A 16,331-nucleotide genomic window follows, 5' to 3' on the forward strand; every position below is an offset into this window, starting at 1 on the left:
ACGAGGCATGCTTTCCGGAACACGGCGGTGATTTTTGGCCTATACGCGGTTCGACGCTGCTAACATTGTTGCTAACATTGTTGCTAACATTGTTGCTAACATTGTTGCTAGCATTGTTGTTCGATAGGGCTGCAAGATGTGAGAGCGCTGCATCCGTTGGAAGGTACCCTGCGTGGGAATGAACCGTGTGGATTTGAATCGATTGCGAGAACCATTTATTTACCAAGTGCGCTTTTTTTTTGCGTGACAATGTAACACGTACAGTACCGCACTTGACACGCTCACAGGTTCACACATCGCTGCGTGCATCTTAGCCGCCTGCCCAGTGAGGACGTCAGTCAGACGGCGCCTCATTAACGTTCAAGTGACAGCGCGATGGGCGAGCATCAGGCCGCCAATGCGTAGAATAAAAAAAATATCCCAAAAAGACGAACTGCCGTGCAGCAGAGCCCCGGTGAGATGCCTGCTGCTGAGCACAAAGGTCGCGGGGTTGAACTATCCCACACACTACAGCGACTGCACACATGAGAGGTACTGGAGGCTATTTTTAACATATACAGTGCTGCTAATACTGAGGAACAAACGATGTTTCTCAATGTTTTGTTAGGTCTATAGTAACCACTACCATCATCATCAGACAAGATCTATTCCTAGCTGGAGGAAGCCATCATCCATTCCAGCCCCCATTTGTTTGAGGCATTTACAGTAATACCGCACCATAACTTGAGTACTTTATGGATTTATTTAAATAAAAATATATTATTATCCAATTTGGCTGATCAAGACTCTGCCCAATCAGCTGATTAGGAACATGACGGGATGTTGACCAAATCTCATTCCAATCTATGCACGATATTTGCGATTAGCTGACATCCTATATTTTTGTTCACGCAAAACTCACGATCCAATTCCAGTTGCAGCCGATGGTGCCCGCAAGGTGACAGGAAAAGAAGAGAGCCTGGCCAGCAGTGGTGAGGTCACAAATACCACACGTGGGGGTGAAGAACCGTTCTTGAATTGCAAAAAACAAAATCAGCCACAGTTTTTACATAAAGAAAAAAAAAGCTGTAATTCCACTGAATTACTGTGAAAAACTTTTATAAATTGGTACCGGGTGTTGTTTTGTGTTGTGCTGTCGTGAGTGAGTTTGACAAATGGCAAGAAACTCTTAGAAAGAGGAGGGGGAGAAAAAAAGTGAAAACTCAAGATCTGTGCCCACACTTTCAGGAGTCACTTTTCTCTGTCCACCAGCAGCAGCAGCACCGTAAGCTGCACACAGACTCATCCTGCTGCACAGAAGCTAACCAGCGAATGAGATCCGCTCCTGGGTAAGAACTCTGTGCAGGCCTGCACGCCATTTTGAGAATCACCTCTAAATCACTGCTAAACAGCGCACGTTGCCTAGCAACAACATTCCCAGGAGTCTTTGGCCAGCGTGCAAAAAAATTGAGTTAGGCTAATGTTGTTAGCTGTCCATCATTTTTCTCAGAATCCATCGCAAAAAGATAATCAGCATTTGGCAAGATGCTTTATTACGTTTGTGTCAATTTTCTATGCCGGTTAAGCTGTTGGTATTCTCGGGTCTATTTGCCACAGTGACATTTGGTGGAAGCAATGCAGAGAGACCTCTCTTTTTTAACTCACCGTCACCTTGAAACACTTTCAATGTGCCGCTGCCTAGTGGCTGTTTGTTACGATCCAGATTTTTCAATTTTTCTCTCAGAAAAAAAAATATATACGTCACCAAGTGGAAAGTGATCAAAGTGTAAATCTCAAACGTATCGTTTGCGAGCATAACGGGGGGAAACCTATGACATGCTGTTATTTTAACTACAAAATTCTGACATTAACCCGACCATGCATAGCCCAAAGCGTTGACCGGTATTTGACCGAGGCAGAGCTGAAGGAGATTCAGCGTCCGAGTTTGATTGAAAAACCACTGTATTTTTAAGTTGAGGGTAGTTTTTTTTTTCCAACGCGCCGTTGAGAACTTGACACTGGCACATGCGCAGAGACACCGGCTTGGAATTGCACCGAGAGACAGAAAAAGGATCGAGCGTGGGTCAGGGACCAAACACGAGTGAGAAACGAAAAGTGAGAGTTGGCCTTGGGCAGGACACGTCGCTCGATGGGACTGGTGATGGAACGACAGCCAAAGGAGAGAATGAGTCTCAAGAGGACAACCGCCACGGTGAGACCAAGCAGTGATCGGGTTGAGTTCAAGTGCAGGAGTGATGGTGTGGAGAGGCCTTCATCCAGCGGTAAATATCTGATGGCCATGATGCTGATGATAGAGACACAATGGCCTGCTGTTGAGAGCAAATGTCTGGATTTTAATTCCCATTTTAAAACAAACATTGTACCTACCAGAAGTCTCTGGGTAGCAGTGAGCTCAACGTGGCTAGGAAACTGCCTACCAAGCTATCACGCTATCACACTCCCACTGAGGCATGTACAAAGGGGAAGGCAAAGCTGCTGCCCTGCAATTGCTTGCTCACACCACTGCCGGTGGAAGGGTCTCCACCCGATGGAGCTCGAGAGAGAGAGAGCCTGTCGAGGTAATCTTGACCTTGTCTTCCATGCCGTCTCGATGTCTTGGAAGATGTGGGGGGTACCCACACTTTAGCCCATCACACACGACCTGCCGACGAACTGCACGGTATCCATTTGTACTTCTGGGTGGACATAAGCGCGGAGTGGGTCGGCGGGGAGATTTAACAAAAAGGTCCAATTGTTTCAACTGCCGTCAGTCGTGATGAGGACACTTTCTGCGGGCGTTTGAGTGTGCACCTGTTCACAACTTACAGCGCGGGTGACTCCACCACTGCGGCGCGAGCCGCACACGTCGCTTGCTTCGCTCCGAAGCTCACGCGCTCGCTTGCTCGTGCCGTGTTCCCTCGCACCCTTGCAATGGAACGTGGATTTACGTGGCTCTCTGAACGCAGCCGCATCTCGCGATGCACAACAGCGTTGAACTGGATATTCGTCGTGTACTTAAGCCATTTAACTGCGTCGCAAACGCGTACACGTGTGCTATTTAACGCCATTATGGACACTGCACAGTAGGTGGAAGTTATTCTGCCCGTGCGTATAATTCACAATAACAGCGCTGAACGGCGATTGCGGTTGCAACACTGCAAAGCACGAATCTAATGATCTTAGTTGTGTCTGGCCATTTGCAACCCTTCTGAGCATAGCATAGGATTCTTCCAGCTGCCCAGGCATGCTGTAGTATCATTTTATCGACTTATAAGCATCACGTACTGACCAGTTTAGCGAAGTATAGTCAAACAACCCCAACAACTGACAAAGGGGAGGCCTTCTGCTGTGAGCTAAAAATCACGTGAACCATGAACACTGGCCAGGCTTTAGCGGTTGCGTTGCGTAGTTCTCCGATTAGTTTTTCGTGTTGTTCAGCGTGATGTCTGACGTTTCACTCCGTGTGATGGGAGCTTCTGCAGGAACCCAGGTGGGTTCTTGCATCAGCTCCTGAACGTTGAAGTCTCCCGAGCGCGGGGTGCGAAAAAATCGTCCCACACCGCGCCATTCAACACAAAAAACACATCGGAGGGCTGTACCGCACAACTGCAACGACAACAACAACAACAACAGCCGCCATTCATCACCAAGTGACGGTGACATCACCACGGCGCTCGTGCCAGGCCAGGTGCAATTTGAGGCCACGTAAAGTGTCGAAGGCTCGCTGCTGGCAGGAGATCACGGTGGGACAGACCCAGGTGGTGCCGGGGGTTGACCGAGATGACTGGCAGATGACCCACTCGTGCTGCCTACCGCGCCGTACACGACCGCCACTCGCTCCTCTGGCGGGCGGCACCTCTGGAGGAAGGAAGGGTCTCTGTGACCAGGCTACTCCCGTGTCCAGTCGCCCTGCCCACTAGAGGCAGCTGCATAGATGTCAACCCATAGTCTTGTACAGGGAAATGAGTGTTCAGGTCCACAAGGCATACAGCCGTTTCAATGCGAGCAACAAAAACATCACAAGCGGCAAATAAAAAAAAGTCGTGGGACAGATTTTTTTTTTTATTCTGGAGAGTAGCAGGTTGGGATGTACATGGATGATATTATATTATTTAACCCTTCATAATCTTTTTATGTTTATTGTTGAATATTTACAACGTGAGTGTGTGCATCCACATATCAAGCAAGCAGCAGTATCAGCATGCAAGATCACAGACAATAGCATAAGTAGCATTATTGACAGCAACTATCAAAATTAACACGTAAAACAGTTTTTGTTTAGTAACATAATTTTTGTGTCTATTTGTTTGTGTTTCTCCCTTGTGATGGGACTTTGTAGGATGAACGTTGAGATTTATAAGGGGCACGGGGTGACCAATAAGGTCTGGATTGGTCTGTAATAAGGTAGGGCACTGATAAGGGGTTGACAGCGATGCATCTGCCATGATGACTCTTGAGCCAGACCGACCGCTCGGCTCTCCCGGCCACCCTTAATCCACGCCCCACGACCGTGGCCACACTTGGCCCGAGGTGCGGTGCACGGCCGGTGCTTGAGAGAGCGCCAGCTTCAGCTCGAGCTACGCGTGCCAACGAGACGCTTGTGGTCTCCCACGGACCAGCTTGCGCCCGAGAGCTTACTTAGAGTCGCGTAACATACAGAAGCAGTTTTCAACGCAATCGCAGCCTTTTCCCATTACAATGAGGCTTCTAATTGAGAATGTAAATGTTTCCAATCAACAGAAGCCAATTGGCTCCATTGGCATAGCATGAGAATCTGGCTCTTCATCTTGCCTGCTCTATCTCTACTCCCAACTCCGAGTCCGCTGCACGGTGGTGTCTTGTGTCCAACAACAAGACACTTCTTTACATATGAAGCAGTTTCAATCCTACAAATTAATCAACATCACTCACTACTTTTCACCAACTTATTTCAACTCCTACCACCGAATTTTCCGTATTATGAATGCATCTCATAATCTGGTAGGTACGCGCGCGTGTGTGTGTGTAAGACGAGATTTGTGTAGCATTATTGAAACCAGGCACATGTCTGGGGTGTGTCTTTCATTCTAGAGCTTTTTTATAACCCAGAGGATACGGTGTACTGTTATTAAGAGTTACCTCAACTCAGAAATCTGGAATGGACCATGATATAAAAGAGAAAAAAATCAAACAACTCCAACAGCCAGAGCAGGATTTTCACGATTCGGCTCATGGATTTGCTCTTCCCATTTCATTCGTGTTCTGCATCGTGACTGTGCGTCCCTTCCTGGATGATTCAAGGTCTGTTTAGCTTTTTTTTTTAACGATCGAGCCCCACATCGTTGCTCCTCCAATCTACAGCGGTGACACGGCCCAGCCAACTGTGCTCGTCCTGTCTGCTCCACCCAGACACGTGCCCCAGTGTGCTCGTCCCGTCTGCTCCACCCAGACACGTGCCCCAGTGTGCTCGTCCCCGTCTGCTCCACCCAGACACGTGCCCCAGTGTGCTCGTCCCGTCTGCTGCACCCAGACGTCCCAGTGTGCTCGTCCCCGTCTGCTCCACCCAGACACGTGCCCCAGTGTGCTCGTCCCGTCTGCTCCACCCAGACACGTGCCCCAGTGTGCTCGTCCCCGTCTGATCCACCCAGACACGTGCCCCAGTGTGCTCGTCCCCGTCTGCTCCACCCAGACACGTGCCCCAGTGTGCTCGTCCCCGTCTGATCCACCCAGACACGTGCCCCAGTGTGCTCGTCCCCGTCTGATCCACCCAGACACATGCCCCAGTGTGCTCGTCCCGTCTGCTGCACCCAGACGTCCCAGTGTGCTCGTCCCCGTCTGATCCACCCAGACACGTGCCCCAGTGTGCTCGTCCCCGTCTGCTCCACCCAGACACGTGCCCCAGTGTGCTCGTCCCCGTCTGCTCCACCCAGACACGTGCCCCAGTGTGCTCGTCCCCGTCTGATCCACCCAGACACATGCCCCAGTGTGCTCGTCCCGTCTGCTGCACCCAGACGTCCCAGTGTGCTCGTCCCCGTCTGCTCCACCCAGACACGTGCCCCAGTGTGCTCGTCCCCGTCTGCTCCACCCAGACACGTGCCCCAGTGTGCTCGTCCCCGTCTGCTCCACCCAGACACGTGCCCCAGTGTGCTCGTCCCCGTCTGCTCCACCCAGACACATGCCCCAGTGTGCTCGTCCCCGTCTGCTCCACCCCGTCACGTGCCCCAGTGTGCTTGTCCCGTCTGCTCCACCCCGTCACGCCGCTTGTACACATCATATGTATTCTGGCCATAATAGTAACACAAAATGGCCTGCTCCTTGCAATTATGTCTTGGGGTCTTAAATGTTCACTTTGCGATAAACAAAATGTCTTGGTAATTCTCTGAAGAATTTACCAGGCAGCTGCAGGAGAAGAAAAGCCATCAGAAATCTACGCAAGCCGTCCGAACGGAGAGTTTGCTGACGCAAGGCTTTTCTCGTGTGACTCACCTCTGACAGAAACGTTTGTGCCGACTTCTGAGCGCCAACGTGAAGCAAGTACTCGTACACGTACAGAGCAAGCCTGCACACGTGCGCACACACAAACATGTACAGAGGTCAAGCATAAATCAAAGACAAAGATCCCCCATAAAGCGTTAACACACTGCTAGGGAAACTGCTGCGAGTGGTCTCCATGGGGGTTTTGCTATATTTTCCAGAAGGTTAGACGCACACCCGATGTGAATAAAGTTAAACAAATCTGGTCTCTCGCTCACACACACACAAAATTACAAGATGTGCCTGGAAAATATGATATTTGACCATACTTCACCATGCTGTTCAGTGTAGATTGATGATGGTGATCATTACAAAGTTGGAATTTGCGTCGCACTGCCCTCCTGGTGTACACCACGTGCTAGTGCATGCTGATCGCCATCGCTAGCTGATTTGGTCATGGGATATTTTTATTTATGGCTTTGTACATCACGTAAATTGGATGGATGCCGTTACACCTGTACATTTATCCAACTGTCCCATTTTTACACGGAGTGCCACATCAGCCAAAAGTGACAACCCATCACGAAAAAATGTATCGAATATGTATCTTTTATGTAAAGAAAGCATGGGCAAACAAACAACACAAAGTTTAAAAGAAGCACGTTCAATTATCAGTGCCAAAACATAGTCCTGACAGGCAGCCACAAAGCACTGTGATGATGCTCTGAATAATGTGGGAGAAAAGGAACATCTTGCTTTTATCTCACTTGCAGAGAATTGCGAGTGAGATTAAAGCCGCCACTGAACACATCCTATATTATCCATAACATCCACGAGAGAATGTCCGTGGAGCCGCAGTTCCAGCCACCGCTGAAAGTTTTCTACTGCACGGTAAAAGACGGTGTAAATCGATGCGCGTCAATTCACAATCGCGACCAGATATGAAGGGCGCCGGCGCGGTCCCGTCTCTCAAGTCCTTTAAGGGACCGTGGCCTCATGGTACTGGGGTGTGACATACGATGAGGGACTGGCTGGCTGGCTTCCTGCCTGGCCATGCAAAGCAGTAGTTGTGGAGAGGATTTATTGAAAAAAAAACTTGTTTTTGGCTCACATCCCTTGCGGACAAACACAAGGGAGATGAGGTGAGGGGCCATCGGATGCCTAAGCACAACAGCTACCCAGGCATAGGTTAGCAATTCATCACATGGCACAGCTGAAAACACAGCGCGCGTGAGGCTCCTCCGCTCTAGATCCTGTGGAACGATTGCCTCTCCAATTCCCCCTCTCTCTCAGTGGAAGAGACGAGAGCCAGAGGCATACGCTGGCAGCAATTAAAATATAAGCGCGCTTTACGAGCAGCTTTCTTATTCTAGATTTGAAGCTTTCGTGACTGCAAGGATTCATACTCTTTGGTTTTTTCGGTAAAGTCACGTAGGTAAAATAAAATTTAAAATAAACGACGCAGCTATCTTGTTGTGACTGTTCCACCTGAAGACGGAAGCTTGTGTTGCCTCCGAAACGTCGTGATTTAATTTAGTTGTTTTCGTTTATTTAAAATTTTATTTTACCTACGTAGCTTTCTTATTCTTGGTTCTTTCGGTAAAGTCACATAGAAGGGAAACAATAAAATAATAAAAATATAAAACAATAAAATTCTCACGACGTTTCGACTGCAACACAAGCAATCATCATCAGGTGTGAAAATTCTCAGGTGTGAGAATTTTATTGGTTTATATTTTTATTTTATTATTTTATTGTTTCCCTTCTACGTGGCTTTACCGAAAGAACCAAGAATATGAATCCCTGCAGTCACGAAAGCTTTAAATGAAAATTTGAGCAGCTTTCTGTTGACATCTGAACCGGTCCTCGACCCCCCACGATCCCCCGCCTCGTCGCCAGTCAGCATTGACAAGCACGGTCAAGCACCCCGCGTGACCAACACGGCGTGGGAAGAAAGCCTTCACGCAGCAGTGGAGTGACAAAGGGCTGTAAACACAATGCAGGGAACGCTTTGGAATTGAGAGAATGTGGCTAGGTCGCCACCTCGAAGGTACAAAAAACAGGGACAGAGGAAGAAGGGTACCTCATAATACTGGGAGAGTGGAGAACTGAATGTGGATGCTTTGTCTCGAGTGGTGGCTTATTATCATTATCCAAATGTCAAAAAGCAGATATTAACCGGAGAGACTTACGGATTCCCCAGCACAAGTACGTAAAAAAAGAGGACGTCCTGGGAAGACCAGGTCAGGTGGTAACCCTAACTTCACCATGGGCCCTGAAACCATCAGGGCAGTGTAAGTTGTGGAAGGGAGTGGACACTTCATCCACAGCTGGGGTTGTGCTGCCACTAATTAAACGTCTCTTCTCCATCATCATCATCCAATTTTAGGATTTATTTTGGACAATTCAATGGTACGTAAATTATTTCTACTCAGGGCCACGGATGGGCTAGTGCCACCACTGTGAATTCCTTTCGACGCGCCACTTCGTGTGACCAACTCCTTTCGCTCTTCGATGTTCCTCTTTAAAAAAAAAATATATCCACAATGCAATTTTTACTGTGCTGCCATCTGCTGAGAGTTTTAATAATGTCCACCCATATTTGCATCGTTTATAGTTGACTCATATCAGAATGCTGTACCCCACTTATTGGACTGAAACTCATTTATTGCACTGGCTTGCAATGTTGTTAGAGATGTAAGTTCTGCAGGTCAATGCTTTAACAGCTCCTTCCAGGCTACAGCAATGATTTTGTGACAAGACCATGGTGACAATACATCTATGGAGGTTTGCTTTTAATAAATGTAAGAGGTGGATGGGTGGCTCGGAAATCAGCGTGTTTAGCTGCACCGTTAAGATTCTGGGTTTACATCCAGGCAGCTGCCAGTAATTAAATCGGCTTCTCCAGTGTAGTGAGTTGATGGTCTTAGAACGGTCACCAATGACTGCACCAAAAAAAACATTCCAATTAATTTGAATCTGTACTTAAGTCGGCTAAAGTCCAGGGCTGAGAATTAAAATCTTGGTTCGAATATCACGAGACAAAAATTACTCTCATGTGCGGAACAGGTGAGAAGGTAGTGATCTCTACTTTGTGGACCGGAGATCACTTGAATGCATCTGAGATGCAGCTCTGTAATATCCGCTTCCACGGGCTGTTCTCTAACAAGGGGTACACTACGGTACTTCATGAAAGCTCCAAATGGAATCTCCATCTCATAACGCGATGCCGATAGCACAATCGGGATATAATTACGGGGAAATTACAAGGAAAGATTAAATATATATATTTCATGTGAGCTATACTTCGATACAAAATGGTGATTTAACAATTCAGTAGAGAACTGTACTGTGAAACAATTTCTGAGATCAGGTTCCAGTTCATCTGAATACAATTCGCGTGATGGCCTCGTGTTAAAGTGGACAAAAATAATGGTATCTCATTTCCTCATTTTTTTCCACCCAAAGATATTTATGTCTTCCACGTTTCATGTTTTCACATTCCTCGTTTCCCATTGTGTGCTGCGAATACCCTTATACAGTAAACACGGTACCGCGTAAGGCCATCACATCTTGTGGTCCAATCCCCGTCCCTTCTGAGTCACCAGTATCGTTTAACGGGTTCGAGAGCCCATTGCAGGTTTGCAAAGCTACTGTGTTGTCTTCTTTTGTAGGGAGAACACAGGAAACTGGTATGAACATTATACTGGAGGACGATACATATTTGGGATGCTGCCATGGTATAATGGTTGGCACACTGGACTCCCAGAGGTTCATAGTTCAATCTCTCGGCACGGCAGCTGAGATGGTGCAAGATTCTTGAAATATCTCCCCACCTGTTCACCCAGCAGTATAAATGAGTACACGGGATTTAGTCCATCGGCAGGTTGTGTGCGGTGGGCTAAAGTGCGGGAACTCCAAACCGCCTCCAAGACGTCTGGGCAAGCGTGGAATAGTAGGCCAAACACCCTCTACAGGGGCTCCCTCTATTGGAGGCCTTTCCACAAGCGGTGTAGTGGTGTGATGTAGTGGTGTAGTGTGGAGGTGCGTCATCATAAATCATCGTCATCAATCACCTTCATCTTTTAAAACAGCTGTAAAAAAATCTTAGGTTAAAAGTAGGGGCTATGGTTGAACGACCGCTGAAATTTTAATCCGATTGAAGCTGCAAGCACATTCGGTGGTCGGTGGTCTCAAGATCAGACTGAATTAATGCCCCACACAAACGTGTCCATCATCATCGTCATCGTGATCTCTATCAGCTGCTGCCGATGATCCACCACTGCTGGATGAAGGCCCTCCTTACACCGTCAACACCCCTCACTGCCCTGCGATGCCAAAACCACTTCTCGTCCCCGCGCTCGGACTCATCTCATCGCGCAACGCTCAGCAACGGTTGTCGTCCACTCAGACGCATGAGAATAATAATAATTAAAATGTATGAAGCGCCCTTAAACAATCGTTCTCAAGGCACCATGCATGGAAATGCGGAAGTATTCTAACATCAATAAAGGAAAGAAGTGAAAAAGACGTTTGAAAATAACTAAAGAGAGAAAGCCATTTTAAACAGACGTTTTTAGTCCCTCCTTTGGCTGCCATTCCGTTGCCAGTCTCATGCACGCGCGCTTGCACCGCAGCGAGACATCGAGCGCCACATAGCAAGCGAGGTTTGGGGGACGATCGCGACGAAGGCCTCTGAACCCTCCCAAACCCAAGGTCGAGCGGACAGCAGTTGGGGAAGTAGGTACCACAGCGCCGTTCTGTTTGCGGACTTTTCACCGTTATTGCCTCGTTGTGCGTGGGCCTTTATGGGGTAGTTTCATTTCCTTTCGCATTTAAAACACTCCTTGAAATGAATGGGCAAAATAAATCCAATTCAGGAGCCTCTTGAAAAGGCATCTTAAGACTCGGATAAGCTTTCCTGACTAAACATGTCACATCACCATCACCATAATTATCAGCACAAGCAGCATGGTGTCGTCATTAGCAGCAATAGCATGATGAACATATTGCCTTCATCATCCTGTTACCTGCAGGGGAACTCACAAATACTACTCAGACAACACACAAACATTTTCAAAAGGCACAGAGCCGTTGTGCAAATGCAGAACAATCAGCATTTCCCGAAGAAGTGCATTATGGTTCTCTAGTCTTAAGATCACCATCAACATAAAGACCACAAAGCACTTCAAGGAATATATCTCTATATTCGTGCACAAACTACAGTAAGCGCACATGTGGAGTTTGCTGTATTTCTCTCACGCGCACTCTTACGTTCAGTTTATAAAAGCAATGAAGTGCACGCAGCAATAGACTGGGCTTAAGCCATTTATCCCTAACGACACGCGAGACCTGCAGACGGTCATATTTAACACGCGACAAAACCCACGCAGCCACTCGCACACAGAAGTGCAATCCTAAACAGTTCAGTACACAGTACAGCACATCACCCATGACAAATCCACTGCTGGATGAAAGCCTCCATAAGCCGTCGCATTCTCTCAGTCTTGCAATACAAAAATCCATCTAGCCTCTGCACAATGAACTGATTTAATTGCTCTATCTCCGCGATCAACGTCCTTTCGATTGTGTCGCTCCATCGCGGGTCCTCCCCAATCTTTTCCTAGCAGTCAATATGTATTTAGTAGATTCTATAATCTGTGTTCCACTTCCTGTCTCTCAGTGTCACCCCAAGAATGTCACCCCCCATTCTCCTTGGTCAATGCCCACGTTTCTGATCCATTGTCACAGCAGGTAATATGTACCGATTTTAAACTTTCTTAAGTACTGAACAGTCTACAATATAGCATGCAAAAGTTTAAAGTATCACCTAAAACAGTGTTCTTCGCACATTTTCGGAGGGGGGCCACTGTCACCGCCAAGACGGCATCGGTGCGAGGGCCGCCACACGTTTGAAACCATTGGGGGTTTGACAGCAGCACGATGATGATGATGGGGGGGGAGCTCACATCAGGGGCCGCACCAAAGGCCACCAGGGGCCACCAGCGGCCGGTGGTGGCCTTACAATGAAGAACGCTGCTCTGGAAGGGCTCTCTAAAGCTTCCTCTGAAAGCATCTAAATCCAGCGCGACACACAAGGCCATCGCCCTCTTGTCTCTCCACCTCGTCGCTGCTCAGGCCAACCACGCCACTGTCCCAAAGGGACTGACGCCACATTGAGGGGTCGACTTCCCTCCCCCACCCACCCCTGCAGTGGAGGACCAGGAAAAGTCTTCATTCTCAGGCAATTAAATTAGCAGGAATTCAACGGAGGGGGGGGGGGAGATTGGGAACGGAACTTGTACAACCGGAATTACAGCTTTGGCGACGATGGAGGATTCGCGGCACTCTCGACTCGCCTGCTGGAGGAATAAATGGCCATTGTCCCACTGTGAAGCTCTACAGAATTCGAGAGGCACGACGACTCAAGATTTGCGCTGGCAAGCATTGTTCTATTGCCATATCCTTGTCCCACAGGTTTGTGTCCGTTGATTTTAGGTGCGCACGTGGTGATAAGCACAAAAATGCAGTAAAATTTTGGAATAAGAAAGTTAATGCACTAAGTTAAAATTGATTATATATATGGTTGGTGGCTAACCTGCACTTTTTGTTCGATATAATGCGAATACAACCATAGATAGCAGACAATACTGTTTGTCTCGTGCATGTAACTGCCTTTCCACATTAGAAATAAAAAGTATACACAACGAATCGGTTCCAGAATTTATTCAGTCGAGTACAAGCAAACGCTACAGTTGGCTTTGACACACGGTGTCTCATCAGCAAGGCTGGTACCGCCCGAAACGATGCTGGCAAACCCGCCAGATGTTTTTGGCCAGGACCTTCTCTTTAAATTCATATAATGACACGTTTCTGCGGAAAGTTTGCGGAGCGGTAGTGCCAACATCTGGCATCTCCTGTGTGAAGTGATGACACAGTTGCTTGGGGCAGTCTGGGTATTCCCGGGAAGACAGCAAACTGTGCTTCAAGTGCTGCGGGGAACAGCAACATGTGATGGAAGTTTACGCTGAATGAAAATGTTCGAGCAGTTGAACTTTTCCAGGTGACCCGTACGTCCGCGTGATATGTGCACGCCTGTCTGTCACACAGCAGCGCGTTCGGATCGTGCAAAAAAGTTTAAAGTGGATGACAGACGGTAAAACGTGACGAGGATGCGGCATTAGAATTTCCTAAAATAGGTGCGTAACATATCCTGAAGAAGGATTTGCTTCCGACACTGAAGCGGTCTCGTACAAGACGAATGGGACAATAGTGTTATGCGTAGCAGGGGGGTATCTTGAGCGACAGGGTCAGTTTTAACTACTTCACTTCACTCTCAAGTGTAACCTTGAATCACCCGTGGACTTAATGTCCTACACTCATGTTGACCAACAATTCTTCGGGGTGGCACAGATGCTGATGGAGCAGCCAATCCGGGGGTTGAGAGTTGGGGTTTGTTCTATCCGTATAATGAAACGTATTTGATTGAGAAACCTAGACTTATAAAGAAGTCGCTGACAGATCGATGTGGCTGAACTTGGTAATGTCTCTCAAATATTCACTCTCAGTTGGGTAGTTGCATTTTTGCTCAGTGCCACACTTTCCTAAGCCGCTACGGGTATACATACAGTACAGCCAACACGCTCACACGTACATTTAAGCACTTAACACACCTGTACACAACACACATTCACCCGTGTGCATCTCTCGATCACGTGAATGCACACCTGTGACCACACGCATTTCACCACGAGTACACATACACACAAATGAAAGGCAATACGGCACTGGGCACGTCTGTGACACACATACCCAGTGAGTGGATACCCGGTCAGACACACACATACCCAGTCACACACACACATACCCAGTCACACACACACACATACCCAGTCACACACACACACATACCCAGTCACACACACACATACCCAGTGGGTGGATACCCGGTCAGACACACACATACCCAGTCACACACACACATACCCAGTCACACATTCCCTGCCGCTCACACACACACACCCAGTCACAAAGACACGTAGCCAGCCACACACAAAGATTCCCCGTATGGCCTGAACAGTGCTATTCGCGAGCACCTTTGAAGGCCGGCACGGCACAAGAGGGAGTGGGTGGCCAGCAACATGCCCGCCCGCCTTTGTGTCCCGAGTGGTGATGTTTACACACTGCTACACCAGATACTCATTTGAGGTTGAGTCGACCTAGGAGAGGCCCAGAACCGGTTCTTAAAATCACCACTGGTGTTGCCTGTGAGTGGCAATGGAGCCCGGGTCGCCAGGTTCATAGGTGCAGCGCGCTAACTACTGCGCCACCAATCCCCAGCCACACGTACACACAGGTACACACACACATGTACCCAGTCAGTAACACACATGTACCCAGTCAGTAACACACATGTACCCATTCAGTAACACACACACATACATACCCAGGTCACACACACACACATACCACAGTCCCTTTAATTGCCGCACTAAAGCCACATGCGTCACCAGCATCACGCACACAAGTGTAAACAAGACATCCACACAATTCGGACCTGCGAGTAAATGATGTGTCAAAGTTAAAGGTGCAACCCTGCAATTGCTTGCTCAATCCACTGCTGCCATTCCCAGTGTATTGTGTGCCAACGCAGGACGACAGATACCACAACGGAAACTACAGGACTACTTAGTGAAGACTAACAATGACCAGTGATACAAGACGCGCATTCATTGGTGAGCGTGTAACCAGAGCTTCACAGAATTGTTTTGTCGGTGTTTGGAGTGGAGCAGTGGCCCAGTGGTTGCTGTGCCCTGCGCCACGGTGGAGAGACGTCAACCACCTCCCCTGGTATACGGGAGTTCGACGGTTCGATCCCGACCCTGGCCCCTGTGTATTTGAAGTTTGCGTGTCTCTCTCCCTGTGGTCTCGTGGATTTTTCTCCGAGTCAAGTTTTCCCCTCCACATTTAGAAACAAGCGTTTAGAGTCTTCTTTGGTTCTTTCGGTAAAGTCACGTAGAATGAGAATAAAATAATAAAATAAAACAATAAAATTCTCACGACGTTTCGTGACTTTGCCGAAAGAACCAAAGAAGATGAATCCTTGCAGTCACGAAAGCTTTAAATCGAAATTTAAGCGTTTAGAGTATTTGGTAGCTATAAATTTCCACACGATAAGCCGCTTCACTGAGCTGTCAATTGTGGCCAGATCACTTCTGAAAAAGAGCTATATAGCTCAATGGGCCTTACCTGGTTAAAAAACTAGTTTTTAAATAGTTTAATGAACCTTGCGGCCTCAGTTGTATTCCCATGCATGGCTAACATCTGTGGCAAGTGAAATCTGAAGCAGTCGTGTGCCCCTTCCCACTAAGCCAACCTCCACTTACTAGCACGGTGAAGTATGGTTAAACAACCCCACAATGATAACAGCATGGGGAAGGCTGTGGATTGACATGGCCATAAGTTGTTACAACATAAGTTCTGTAGTCTTGTTTGCTGCTAAAGTCACCAAGCACTAGCATTATTAATGCCACATACTTACAGTGACACCACACAGGCAATTATTAACAACACATGCACAGTTCTGTACGTAAATAAACAGCAGTGTTACTGTGGCCATACATACAAATACACACGAATTCAGTGCCCATTATTTTGCTGCAATTGAGCAGTCGCACAAGTTTGGACGTATATGTCAAGACACTTTTAAAACGTGAGCAATCATTCGCATCATTATGAAGTGGCGTTTTTACTTGGGCAGCGAGGAAATAATTTAGGGCTGTTAATTCACGTCGAAATAAGTTGTCCACCTTTCTTGATAAGGGGAAACATACTTAAAACATTCCACGGCGTCAGACGTACTCGGACGAACTGACTTTTTCATCCACGCTGGGATGGTT

At 47.7% G+C, this 16,331-nt stretch overlaps 1 protein-coding gene across 6 annotated transcripts in view; it reads right to left on the minus strand.

Annotated features, from left to right (window-relative positions):
- Positions 1-16,331, minus strand: part of LOC116948813 (single-stranded DNA-binding protein 2) — a 163,841-nt gene that overhangs the window by 140,442 nt on the left and 7,068 nt on the right. For all 6 annotated transcript variants that reach the window (XM_076071804.1, XM_076071799.1, XM_076071803.1 and 3 more), the window contains exon 2: positions 6,445-6,517. In XM_076071804.1, the coding sequence (XP_075927919.1) occupies positions 6,445-6,517 (73 nt within the window). The remainder of the gene's footprint in view (positions 1-6,444; positions 6,518-16,331) is intronic.

Source organism: Petromyzon marinus, chromosome 35 (genome assembly GCF_048934315.1).
Source record: "Petromyzon marinus isolate PM22_M1 ecotype Great Lakes invasive population chromosome 35, UKy_Petmar_22M1.pri1.0, whole genome shotgun sequence".
NCBI classification, from domain to species: domain Eukaryota; kingdom Metazoa; phylum Chordata; class Hyperoartia; order Petromyzontiformes; family Petromyzontidae; genus Petromyzon; species Petromyzon marinus.